The 13,212-nt window shown below is 44.6% G+C and overlaps 1 protein-coding gene across 4 annotated transcripts in view; it reads right to left on the bottom strand.

Moving 5' to 3' along the window:
- Positions 1–12,985, bottom strand: part of LOC306920950 (heterogeneous nuclear ribonucleoprotein C-like) — an 84,203-nt gene extending 71,218 nt beyond the window's left edge. For 2 of the 4 annotated variants that reach the window (XM_079497956.1, XM_079497957.1), the window contains exon 1: positions 12,570–12,985. In XM_079497956.1, coding sequence (XP_079354082.1) covers positions 12,570–12,717 — 148 coding nt within the window. In that variant the 5' untranslated portion in view covers positions 12,718–12,985. Of the gene's footprint in view, positions 1–10,562; positions 10,820–12,569 lie in introns of those variants that run through there. The other 2 variants (XM_079497958.1, XM_079497959.1) reach the window with 1 other exon arrangement.
- Positions 12,986–13,212: the final 227 nt, after the last annotated feature.

Here is a 13,212-nt window from a genome sequence, read left to right as displayed (position 1 = left end):
GGCCCGTCTAGAGTTTGAATGGCCAATATAGAGGGTATGCGCATGCTTAAAGTGAATGGCACATCGAGTGGCAAATCGAGTGGCAAAGCAACATGCAAAGTGAGTTTAACATTGTTTAACGTTGTTTAATGCAATCAGATTCAGAATTCTGTTTGGATGCATGGGTTATCATGGCCAGAAAGTCGTTTTTTTCCACTCAGTAGGCATTCCTGCATAACTTCCGGGTTTTATGATGATGTCACGTGCATACCCTCTATTGATGACCAGGGATCTCCATATATGGGCTTAAATGCTTAATATTGATGACATCAGGGATCTCCATCCCTGATGATGTCACGTGATGTCACGTGCTCCATCCCTGATGATGTCACGTGATGTCACGTGCCCAACACACAAACTGGCGGGAAATGCACGATTCCATAATAGTTAACTGCGACCAAAGGTCGCAACTATATAGTACACATTTTAGATAAAAAAAAGATGAACCTTCAGGTGCGAAATTGAGCACAGCAAGAGCAGTGAGAATGAAACAGTGGAGGTAGGCAGGAGTAAAGCCTCAGAACCAAACCAAATATGTATTAACATCTTAATCAGCATATCATATTGTTAAACTTAGATTGAGTGGCGGATCATGTGACACGGACTCCTCCTCCTACTGTCTCCTCAGCTACAATAATGAGAAAACAAAGTGATGAATCTTCCAGAGTGATGCAGATACTGTACCATGTATAATAATAATAATACCAATAACAATACAATAATAACTAGAAAAAGTGCCCTTCTGGGCACAGGTCTCCACCAGGAGGATAGGAGTGTGTGTGATGTTTGGCAAAATGTTTAGGAGTGATATAAACATGTTTGTTTGTTTTTTGCAACAATTTTCTTCATTGTGTTGAGGAAATGCAGAGTCAGATCACTCATAGCATCTCTGAGGATAGAATTCTGGATGAGCAGGACATGTGCAGCATTTTGTACAAAACGGGCCACTCCTGAAGACTTTGGAAGGCAATCTTAGCCAATCAGTGTAGAATCTGAGAAATCAAACAGACTCGTCTTAATCACATGACTACAGAGATCATGTATACCGATTTGCATGAGATTTGGATGAAATCTGTGCGACTAATATAAACAATGTGTTTTGCAGAAATCGGCCTCATGGTGGCGCTATAACAGATGTGGAGGGATGCAGGGAAAATGTCTTTCCATGCCTCTAGGGAGTGCGCATACAAAGTTGTACACAGAACGATGCAGTTATAGGTAAAAACAGGAATTGCCCTGTTATAGCGCCACCATGAGGCTGGTTTGGAAAATAAATTGTGTCATGTCGTCCTCAGCCTAGTGGAAATGTGTATAATGTATAATGTAATATAATAATTTCACGGAAATTGCACACTGTGTTTGTGATTTGTGGCATTTTGTTCGAAACGGACCAATCATGTGAGCTTTGGAAGCGAATCTTAGCCAATCAGGAAGGAAGATGGGAAATGGTGCAGATCCGTGTTGATCACATGACTATGGAGATAGTGTATACCGAATTGTGTGATGTATGGATAAAATGTGTACGAGTAATCTACAAAAATGTGTTTTGCCTAAATCGGCCTCATGGTGGCGCTATAACAGGCCGTTGAGGAATATTTGGGGCAGAGGTTCGTCGTTGGCATCCAGGGAGTGTGTGTGCAAAGTTTGGCATGGATCGGGCCAACGGTGCCGGAGATTAGCTGGTAACAGACGGACGGAAGGAAGGACGGACGGACGGACGGACGGACACACACACACACACACACACACACACACACGGACGGAGTGCAAAACATACTCTCTCCCCATGCCTTCGGCCTGGTGGAGACAATAATGTAATACTATGTATTCTGGACACTTTGTCTCCATGGGATGACAGAAGGTGTACACTACAGTGTTGTTTTTGGCAGCACATTTTGATCATCATCGTCATAGTCTCTTGAATAGTTTATTTATTCACATTTTAGAGGCCGGGTACACGAGGACGTCGCGGGCTGTTCCCCGCCTAAGTTTGCGGACGATATAAAACTTTACTGCGTCTACATTGCGGTTATGTTAATTATGTACGACGTCCACTCGAGACCGGTAAACTGCTCCGTTTTCAAGATAAAGATGCAGTACACATGGCTGGCCTGTAGATGGCCATCAAAAAAAAGAAAAATCTTCTAAAAGTAGGCTATATGAAAGCGTTGGTATTTCACACAGGTGTTGCCAAATAACTAATTATCTTGATCAGATGCGCATATGCGTCATATCAATTTAATGAGCAGAGCAGTGCTGCTTCTCTCTCTGAGTCTGCACACACTGACTGACCAGCTAAAGTGTATGCCTACTAAACCATAATATATGACAAACCTTGGATTAATTCTTCTGAAAACAGCAGCAAGCACAAAGTAAGTGAGAGAGAGAGAGAGTGTGAGAGAGAGAGAGAGCGTGCGCGCCCCTTCTATTTTTTAACACGCAGCATCTCTCTCTCTCTCTCTCTCTGTGACTGCGTCTGACACAGACGCGGTCAATAATATATAGCATAAATAATAGGCCAAATATAACACTTTCCCTCTATCTGTGATCAGCTCCTCACACACAACTCCTCTCTCGTGCATGCCTGCTCAATATCAGCAACTGTTTGCGTGCGTGCGGGCTGCAGATCGGCTATTTTTGGAGAAGAGATTTATAGACATTATGTGCAAATATAAAATAGCTGTGATACTTATATGTAAGTGGTTATGGTGAAATAAACCATTAACACTGGTTAGTTTGGAGGGGGCGAGGGGACTATGACATCACCGTTTCAGCAAGTTAGGCGGCATTCGCTGTACACACGGAGACGTGAAAGTCGCGTCTCCAAACTTTCCCACTCTGGAAGGTAGTTTCAAAATTAGCCGTTAAAGTCCCCCAAAACGCCGTCTCCGTGTGACAAAAAGGGCAGATCGGCTAATTACTTGCCCGAGAAACACCGAAATCGTCCTCGTCTGGATTACCCCTTAGTCACCGGGAATGTTTTAGTGTTAGTCTAGTTTCAGTCGACTAAATATCATAAGATTTTAGTCGACTAAATCTACAGTTGATTTAGTCGACTAAAATGTATTTTGGCGGGCCTTGATGCCGTCGTGATGCCTGACTGATTTTACACTTGCTGAAAATGGCAGATCTACAAGCTCACAACGCGTCAGTCTGTGACGTGTTGTGAGCTTGTAGATCTGCTATTTTCAGCATGCAACCAAGTGCTAACTAAATTATACTGGATTTCTTGTCCCTTCCTAACATTTTACTCTAGTTTTTATTTGTTGACGAAATTGACAATATATTTTGTCTTAGTTTTAGTCATCGTAGCTTCGTTTTCATTTCGTTTCAATTTAGTTTTTGTCAGTGGAAAAAGGTAGTCGACGAACATTTTTCGTCTTAGTTTCAGTCGACGAATTCAACACTGACACTACAGTGTCTTGCTAGCATAGGGCAGACAAGCTTGCAAGGCAGCGGGAATACTGTATTTCATGTTGTATTTGCTGAGCTAATTGACTGCACGATAAAAGCCATTAAAATGTAAGCGAGATAGAGAGAAAGACAGACAGGAGAGAGAGGGAAGCATACTGCTGTGCACGGTGCGCCGTTGTCTTGCATGACAGGAGAAAAGCCTCAGGTAATCTAGCTGCTGTTAAATAAAGTCCTGCACGCACGTGCCGCGCATGTGCACACGCACAATACATAGCCATTCATGTCAATTCTATAATTGTAAGTCAAACCCAAACATAAAATATGCTTTTTTTTTTGCTTCATCCCACAATTATTATTGCGACAGTGTGACCAAACACTGTCGCTGTCAATGTGTTGTGCTTTATGCTCTCTCACCGTAGCTCTGCTCAGGGATTAGTCTCCAAATGCTATATAGAATCTGGAAAATGCGGAAGTGCAAACGCGCTCAATGTTAAAGCCCAGCTGCACGGGGTTTCCCAATCATACTTCCACGGGTGCGCCTGCAGTCCCTCCTCTTACCACTAGGGCCCAGTGCTTCAACGTTGGATAGCCTCACTGGCCCCTTGGGGTACCTATCTGGAGGGAGCATGGGCAGGGTCCACAATCAGGTCCACGAGGCCACAAGGCCACGAGGGTGCCTAAATGGCTTCCAGGACTTTAAATAGGTTGTCAGGAAGCACACCTGAAACCACTGATTTGGGCCAAACCAAACCCCCAGTGAGGCTCTCCAACGTTGCGGCGCTTGGCCCTAGTGGTAAGAGCGGGGACTGCAGGCGGACGCGTGGAGTTATGACGAGGAAACCCTGTGCAGCTGGGCTTTAACATTGAGCGCCTGTTTGCACTTACGCATTTTGGGCACCAAAAGTAGAGCGTTCTCCCGGGTGCTTCAAAACGCCACTGAGCAACTTCCACTGAAATGAATAGCGGGGGGCGGGGCTGTCGCCCCGGTTCAGTCTCTATCCTTTTAATACTCTATGGGCCAAACCAACTCCTTGTCTGTCTGTAGAGCAGATGGGGCGGGGCAAGATACAGTAGCGCTTCTCTTTCCATCTTTTTTTATATAAATTTTTATCTCACGATTTTGCAACCCATTTTTCCACCCAGTGTCAATTATCTAATGTAATCCTGGGCGCTACATTTCCTCTGCCAACCTGGGAGGGCAGCGGACTGACCCCATGCTTCCTTCTATGCATGAGGAGTCCAAGCTGCTTCTTTTCACCTGACAGGGGGGAGTTTTCCCGGCCGGACGTAGCGCGCGGAAGGAACACGTTATTCCGACCAGTTCCTTTCCCCTCCATCAGGCGCCCCGGCTGGCCAGGGGGAGGCAGTTTAGAGACCAGGATTACTGCATGTTTTTCGTGAGGGTACCTATACCCTAGGGGACACGGGGAGAACATGTGAGGGTACCTACCCTATAGGGGACACGGGGAGAACATGTGAGGGTACCTACCCTAGGGGACACGGGGAGAACATGTGAGGGTATCTACCCTAGGGGACACGGGGAGAACATGTGAGGGTATCTACCCTAGGGGATACGGGGAGAACATGTGAGGGTAGGGGACACGGGGAGAACATGTGAGGGTACCTACCCTATAGGGGACACAGGGAGAACATGTGAGGGTACCTACCCTAGGGGACACGGGGAGAACATGTGAGGGTACCTACCCTAGGGGGCACGGGGAGAACATGTGAGGGTACCTACCCTAGCGGACACAGGGATAACATGTGAGGGTACCTACCCTAGGGGATACGGGGAGAACATGTGAGGGTAGGGGACACGGGGAGAACATGTGAGGGTACCTACCCTATAGGGGACACAGGGAGAACATGTGAGGGTACCTACCCTAGGGGACACGGGGAGAACATGTGAGGGTACCTACCCTAGGGGGCACGGGGAGAACATGTGAGGGTACCTACCCTAGCGGACACAGGGATAACATGTGAGGGTACCTACCCTAGGGGACACAGGGAGAACATGTGAGGGTATCTAACCTATAGGGGACACGGGGAGAACATGCAAACTCCACACAGAAAGGCCCTTTCGCCAACCCCGCCTTGGGTATGGGCACTGATGACGCGGAGGAGAGAACACGCCCCCACTGCCCACAGCGTCCCTTGCAGTCTTCTCTTTGCATCTTGTTTGGATCCATCAGATACCAGCGATGACTAGTGAGTGGGTGGGATTATGGGACGGGTCATCTAACCATGCATTAATCGCGTTAACTTTCTTATCTAATTAATTTCATAATTTAATTAACTCAGTTATTTTGACAGCTCTACATATGCACAATATGGCTGGAGCTGTGAATAGACATGTATTGACGCTGGTATAATCCTTGATACAAACATTGATGGAAAAAAATTATTTTTTTTCGCAGGTGACACTGTGCGAAATTATACACATGTATGCATGTGTAGGATTTAAAAAAAAATATATTTTTTAATCGATAGGCCAAACACAACATGTGGCATTTATTGAGCATATGCATACTGTACTGAAATCTTTAATCCATTTTGGGCGGGAACCCCTTTTGGTGTTTTAAACATTAGGTTATAATTTAGCTATTGAAAAATAGCAGATCTACAAGCTCATAGCGCGCCACCGAGTGGCGCGCTATGAGCTTGTAGGTCTGCTATTTTTGAAAAATCGTGAAAATGTTTATTTCAGAAAACTGGAGGATTTAGAAGATTTTCTTTTAAATTTTGAGGTCAGGCCTAAATGGGTTAATAAACTAGACATGGGCTTCATACAGTAGAAAGTCTTTATAATGCACTATAGACATGGACTTCATACTGTATATACAGTAAAAGTGTTGCCAAAGTGACAGCTGAAATAAAATCCCTGGGAGAGCTGGCTAGGGAAACAGAGTGAGTGTGCCAGCCAGGGCTGTCAGCTGATGCTGTAGTTAGCAATGCAGTCGGCCGGCATCAGTCCTGCCGTCTCTCCCAGCTCTGTCCTGCTGTCCAGAGCAGGAAACTGAACAGGAGGAGAGTGGTTTGTGCTCAATGTATGTGAAAGATATTACTCCAACATTACCATGTCTTTAAAGCATTATTGATTATCATACAGTAGTATTTTTTTTCTCTCTTTTTTTGCTGCGACCACACAGTTAATATTCTACTTTATATTCTGTCTGTCTGTCAGTATACGTCCGTAGGTCAGTCCAAAATCATGTCAGCGCAAACCGAGAGCTTGCACGCTCACCACTTATCACCAACTACGTACTTTTTGTTTTCTGGACACGTATAGGCAAACCGACACACGATGATCAACTTATAGGTTGTAACGGGTGTCACAAAGACAAATGTGCAGCAAAGTTAATTCCACCATCAAGTGTGGCGTACGTATACACAGCCGACAGCTTCGTGCATTAGTCCTGAACGCTCAATAAATCAGTCCCCACGAGAGGCTATTAGTCCAAGGTTGTTGTTGTTGTAGCGGTATATAGCCCACCTGCATGGCATGCCTCTCGCTGACAGACACAGCGCTGTGTCACGCTGCTGTCATAATGAAAGCTTCCCATCTGCTCCTATAGGTCAGAGCAGCTTGCCGCTGGGATATACCAAAGTGCAGGGAAAGCTTTACTTTTGTTTTGCCACATTAAAGGGACACTTCACCCTTTTTGCAAAAAAATACATGTTAATGACGTTTAGGAGCTTTAGAACACTTTCCTGGGGGTCTTTGTGTGTGTAATATGTGGTTTTAGATATTTTAGATTGTAGCAGTGAGCCCAGTGTCTCTGATGTCATCGACACTGGGCTCACTTCCTTCCTGGACTACATGTTGTCTCAGTAAGACAACATGTTTTCTGTTAGTAATCTAATCCCCCCTGGCTCTGATGTTGTATTGTTAATAACTTTGTTGTTTGTGTTTGTTTGTCTTGTTTTGTAATGTATATTGTCATGACTGTTATAAAGATTTGTTAAAAAACAAAAAGCCTTCAGCACTGCACTTCCGCCTTCATTGGGATACACGTCGCTCCAATGAACTGCAGCGGCAAATGAGGCATCTATTTCTTATAATATCTAATCTATGCCTCCCCCTATCCACAAGGAGGAGCAGTGCACCAAAGCATTATGGGAATTGTAGTCCAGGAAGGAAGTGAGCCCAGTGTCGATGACATCAGAGACACTTGGCTCACTGCTACAATCTAAAATATCTGAAACCACATATTACACACATAAAGACCCCCAGGAAAGTGTTCTAAAGCTTCTAAACGTCATTAACATATATTTTTTTGCAAAAAGGGTGAAGTGTCCCTTTAAATGTGATGTGATGGACAGTAACTAAGTACACTTTAGTTGAGTTTTACTTGAGTATGTTTACTTTTTGCTAGCACAATACTTTCACTCTGCTACATTTGAAACAGAATTATTGTATTACTTTTGACTCCACTGCATTTCTAGGAAGCTATACTCTTGCGACCCAAATGTACAAAAACCTATTATTACCACTTATTACCGCCCTATTTAAAAAAAGGGAAAAAAAAGCTTTTGGATATTTTTTGCAGTTTATTTTTCCTGACCAATACACTGACACCACGGCGAGTAATCAACGCCTCAAACTGTGACTCCGACCACCCCCTGGGGAAGTTGTGATTTGCGCTCGTTCACTGCAATGCAATTTGCTGCATTTTCAAAACAATATTAAGCAGAGTAGCGATTATCAAACGTATTTGCAATGCCATACGTTGAAAGATCTGTTGCCCGTGGACAAGGCACGCTACCTCCGCAAGTTAGATAGCATCGGCATAGATGTTTGTCCGTATGTGATTAAGGATTGGACCAAGTTGCATTGGCAGCCATAGAAAATTCTTACCCCAGGCTAAAACCGGATGTGGCGTTTTGGGGCTTTCCTGTCTAGCTTGGTGTCAGTGTATGAAAATGACACATTCCTAATTTGTACTTTATAAAGTTTATTTTATAATTTCGGTATATGCAGCCCTCTACAGTAGCCTTTATCACACACCATTAATTGTGACTGAAATAAATTTAATAGACATTTTAATATGATTGTAAAGTGAAGGACATCGCCTCGATAGAACCCATCACACACTATGATCTTATTCTGTTTATTTAACCCGTTTCGGCCTACCAGATATTAATGTCATGATAGTTTTCAGAAAAACCTATGTTTCTATATCAGTTATTATTTTGAAATTATATCAACTATTTCATGTCAAGGACCCCCAGAATTATATGTAATTGGCCGCCAACCCCCATCTCAAAATATGTTGTTCCAGGGACCCCCCCAGAAGCAAAGATTTGAGTTAAAAACGTTTAGTTCTGAAAGAATATATTCAAACATTTGGTGATTTGGGCCACATTTTCACGATTTCTGAAAAATAGCAGATCTACAAGATCACAGCGCGGAACCGAGTGCCGCGCTACGAGCTTGTAGATCTGCAATTTTTCAACAGCTAAAGTACAACATAATGCTTAAAACACCAAAAGGGGTTCCCGTCCAGAATGGGTCTGAGTCTGAGAGGGTACAAATGGAACCTAAAATTGTCCATTCGGTTCCATTATTTTTCCATACTCAGTTAAATTAGCCCTCAGGCTTTTTCAGCTGTCCACTCGAGGGAGAGAACGTGAGCACAACTTGCCTGATGCTATAATGAGACTGTTGATCTGTACCTTAATTATTCTATTCTGAGAGGTATATAACGTCTACTGTAGTTATTAGTTAGCCTTTGGGGGCAGCAGTGGCCTTAGCCTAACCTGACTCAGGTTAGCCTTAGCCCCTCTCTGGCTTATTGACATCCCATTGTACCGCCTCCAGCACCGAGGCTGGCTAGCTGCGCGTCTGGAGGCGGTACAATGGGATGTCAATAAGGAAGTCAAGGAAGGAAGGAAGAGAGCATTTCAGACCAGCCAAAACGGTCAAACAAAGATTAAAAATACTTTTGGCGCTTCTGCGCCAAAGGAAAATTCACTGAGGTTTCCGTTGTCTCCTATAGCAGACGTATGCTTCTTTTGAAACAAATCACCACCACTCAAATAGCGCAGCACGGCCGTTTCCGAAGGTATGTACGTCTGTATACCATTTAGCGCGGGATAGATGCAAAGGGACCCTCCGTAAAGACGTAAACATCCAAATGTCACAAACTTTACGGAGGTCCCGAGAGGGGCTACGGTGGCCTAAGGGTTAGAGGAGCGCCCGAAAGGTTGCCGGTTCGATTCCCCGGACGGGCAGGAAATATCTGGGTGGGGAAGTGATTGTCATCACTCACCCAACACCGCTGAAGTGCCCTTGAGCAAGGCACTGAACAGTGAACCCCCAACTGCTCCCCCTGGAGCTGCTTAGTGGCCAACAGTATAAGACTGTGGTTGTACTGGTCAGCTCCCATGTTTTAATGTGTGTGTCTGTGTGTGTGTGTGTGTGTGTGTGTGTGTGTGTGTTTCTATGTGCAGGGCGTTGCTGAAAATGAGCACTTGTGCTCAGCTACTACCCTGGGTAAATAAAGGATAAAAAAACAACAACATTGTGTTACCCCACAAGGTTTAAGGTTACATTTTGTACACTTTGAGTTTCAAAAGCTAAAAATTAACAATGCAGACTTTACTGTGCAGTTGTAGTTGTAAGCATTGAATGTAAAAAAAAAAAAAAATAGTCACAAAGCTGTCATGAAGCCACATCGTAAAGCATCCTCGACCTCATCACACAACAAAGCACACTCTTTGTGTTAATTTCCCCTACAATTCCACCCCATTGTCTGACCGACCATTTATACACACAGTACTTGTGTGTATAAATGTACACAGCACTTCACAGTACACACTGTGAAGTGCACCCAAGGGGAGGACAGAGTAAGCAGTAACTCATTTGAGAAAACAAGATGCGAAGTGAAGGGGTATCAAACAGCTAGAAAAAAGAAAAGCCTCATGATAAAACCCCCAACAATGGGAGACTATAAGATCATCTATTTTGGATCCACTACAAGGATAACGCCTTTCAAACACACACACACACACACACACACACACACGCGCGCAAACACACACACACGCACACACACACACAGACACACACACGCACACGCAAACTACTAAACGCCGTCAATACTCACGTCTTGGGCTGCGGTGTTCACTCTTAAAGAGGGTCATATCATTCAGGGACACCAAACCAAACCGGCGGGGAGGCTGAGGCTAGAGGTAGTCTGAAGGATTCCTTGCTACTCTCTTTACTCTCTGTCTTCCTTTCCTTCCTCTGCGCTCACTGTTGTTACTGCTCCGTCTGTACGTGTGTACGTGTGTCTGTGTGTGTGTGTGTGTGTGTGTGTGTGTGTGTCTGTGTCTTTGTGTGTGCACTGCAGGCCGATGTTAGTCTAACAGCCTTCTTCTTACTACTGAATAGGTGACAGCCCAGCCAGAGCAGCACCAATGGGACGTACCAAGTGCTTCTCTTTGGCAGGGGGGGTTGGTGCCTTGGTGGTAGACAGGGGAAGCACTGGACTGCTCCATTAGAGCTGGCAGGGGGATTGCATGAGTCTGCAGCTGGCTTCCCCTCGGCAACAGGAACTTGGCTGCAGCTCAGGGCTTGAAATCTCTGCCCAGGCAATGGAGAGAAGCTGTGTGTGTATGAAATCTCTGCCCAGGCAATGGAGAGAAGCTGTGTGTGTGTGTATGTGTGTGTGTGTGTATGTGCGTGTGTGCGTGCGTGCGTATCCGCACGTGTGTGCGTGCGTGCACATGTCATGTGTGTAAGTTAAAGCACATGTAAGGGGGGTTGAGGGCCTAGAAGGCAGAGAGAGCGGTGCCAGGGCAGTGAGCCGAATCTGTGCCGCTAAGCCTGAGTGGAGCCGAAACCTGAGGACACAGCAGAGCAGCAGCCCCAGTGAGACCGGGGTTTAGACTGGAAAAGCACCGTCACACACACTGGCACTGTCTGGCACTGAAAAACACAAACAGTGACACACACATGCATCTCACTTAACGCCAGGGTGTACGTGTGATCATAGCTAATGATTGGGGGACTGAAACATGCATGGCAGGGCATTGTAATCACTCCTGAGTCCTGCCTGTCTGTTTGTCTGTTTGTCTGTACGTTTGTTTGTTTGTTTGTTTGTTTGTTTGTTTGTTTGTTTGTTTGTTTGTTTGTTTGTTAGCAAGATAACTTGAGATTGAGAATGGATGGTCACATTTTAATGAAACTTAATCCATTTAGGCCTGACCTTGAAATTTAAAAAAAACCTTCTAAATCCTCCAGTTTTCTGAAATAAATATTTTCACCAGACCTACAAGCTCGTAGCAGATCTGCTATTTTTCAATAGCTAAATTATAACATAATGTTTAAAACACCAAAAGGGGTTAATTTGGAGGAATGATCAATAGGCTGCCCTGAAGAGATGATAGGGTTTTGGGTTGAAAAGGTCAGTGGTCAAGGTCACATTCAAGGTGAAGGATGAATAGAAGACGGATATAGCCACATTTTCATGAAACTTGGGGAAGAATGATTAGTATAGGCTGCCCTGAAGGTCAAAAGGTCAAGGTCACGAATCAGACATGCAGAACAAGGAAGCACAGATTAATACACATGCTGCAGCCTATAGGAGCCAATGTGTGCAATGGCCCCGGATTGGCCTGAATATTTGTAATTATTAAAATTTACTTAAAGGACAACTTTAGTTTTTTTCAACCAAGGTCCATGTTTTAGGTTGTTATTAGAGAAAGTAAAAGATGAGTGTTCATTTTTCTTCATTTGCTGCTTTCGTTTTAGGGATTTTAGCGGTTTTTGACAGGGGTGCGGGGGCATTCGAGCATGGGGCTATGTATTTCTTTACAAGATTTTATAGCAATTTATTTTTGTATTATTTACTATAGTCCTACTAGACCCCAATAAATTACATCTGGCCACAAAAGATCACGAGATCTACTGAATGTGTCAAACTGACATATTTCTCTAATAACAACCTAAAACATGAACCTTGGTTGAAAAAAACTAAAGTTGTCCTTTAAGAAAAAAGCATAACAAATATTGAACAAATTTGGCCACCGATTGAGTGGATGACTATGTGGCCGTGGGCAATGGCGGTACATTTTGTTTTAAAATAATAGTCCATATGTCAATGCCTCACCTGCAGCCACCCAGATTGTTGGGGGCATGTATGTCCTCAACAGTAGAGAAGAACAGGTAGAGAATACTGTCAGAACCAAGGAGCCGATCTGATGGTCATCAACAGTAGAGAAGAACAGGCAGAGCCGAAAGAAACTTCGACAAGACATGAGCGACGCACAGCAAAGGGAGGCGATACTTCGACTCCAACTAGAAGACCAGAAAAAGCTAATCGACCAGGCAGAGTCACGAGTGACACTCTTGGAACAAGAACTTCAAACTGCGGCGTTACTACTACACGCCAACACAACCAACCACCCGGACCAAGCCAACTACGCCGAAACAACCATTCCTGTCAACGATGAAGATGATAGCTACTACGACGACCAAGGAAGGGACACACAACTCCACGTGTCCCTACCAAACAACAACTATTATGCCGACCGCAACCACAACAGAGACCAGCCAGAACCAGACTTTCAAATGACCAAACACAGAGGAAAAGAAATGACCAATCAACTGAGCGGCTTCCAGCTAGACCACATCAGCAAGCCTACCCCAAGACCAAGACAACACCCACCGCCGTGGGAAGCCTGGCGTAACCAGCCTGGCAACCCAGGACCATACCACAGCCGACCAGTGAGAGGACAAGTACAAACCCGAGC

This window comes from Electrona antarctica, assembly GCF_951216825.1.
Source record: "Electrona antarctica genome assembly, chromosome: 3".
NCBI classification, from domain to species: domain Eukaryota; kingdom Metazoa; phylum Chordata; class Actinopteri; order Myctophiformes; family Myctophidae; genus Electrona; species Electrona antarctica.
The sequence above is the reverse complement of the archived record's forward strand: the minus strand, read 5'-3'. Positions and strand labels throughout refer to the sequence as shown.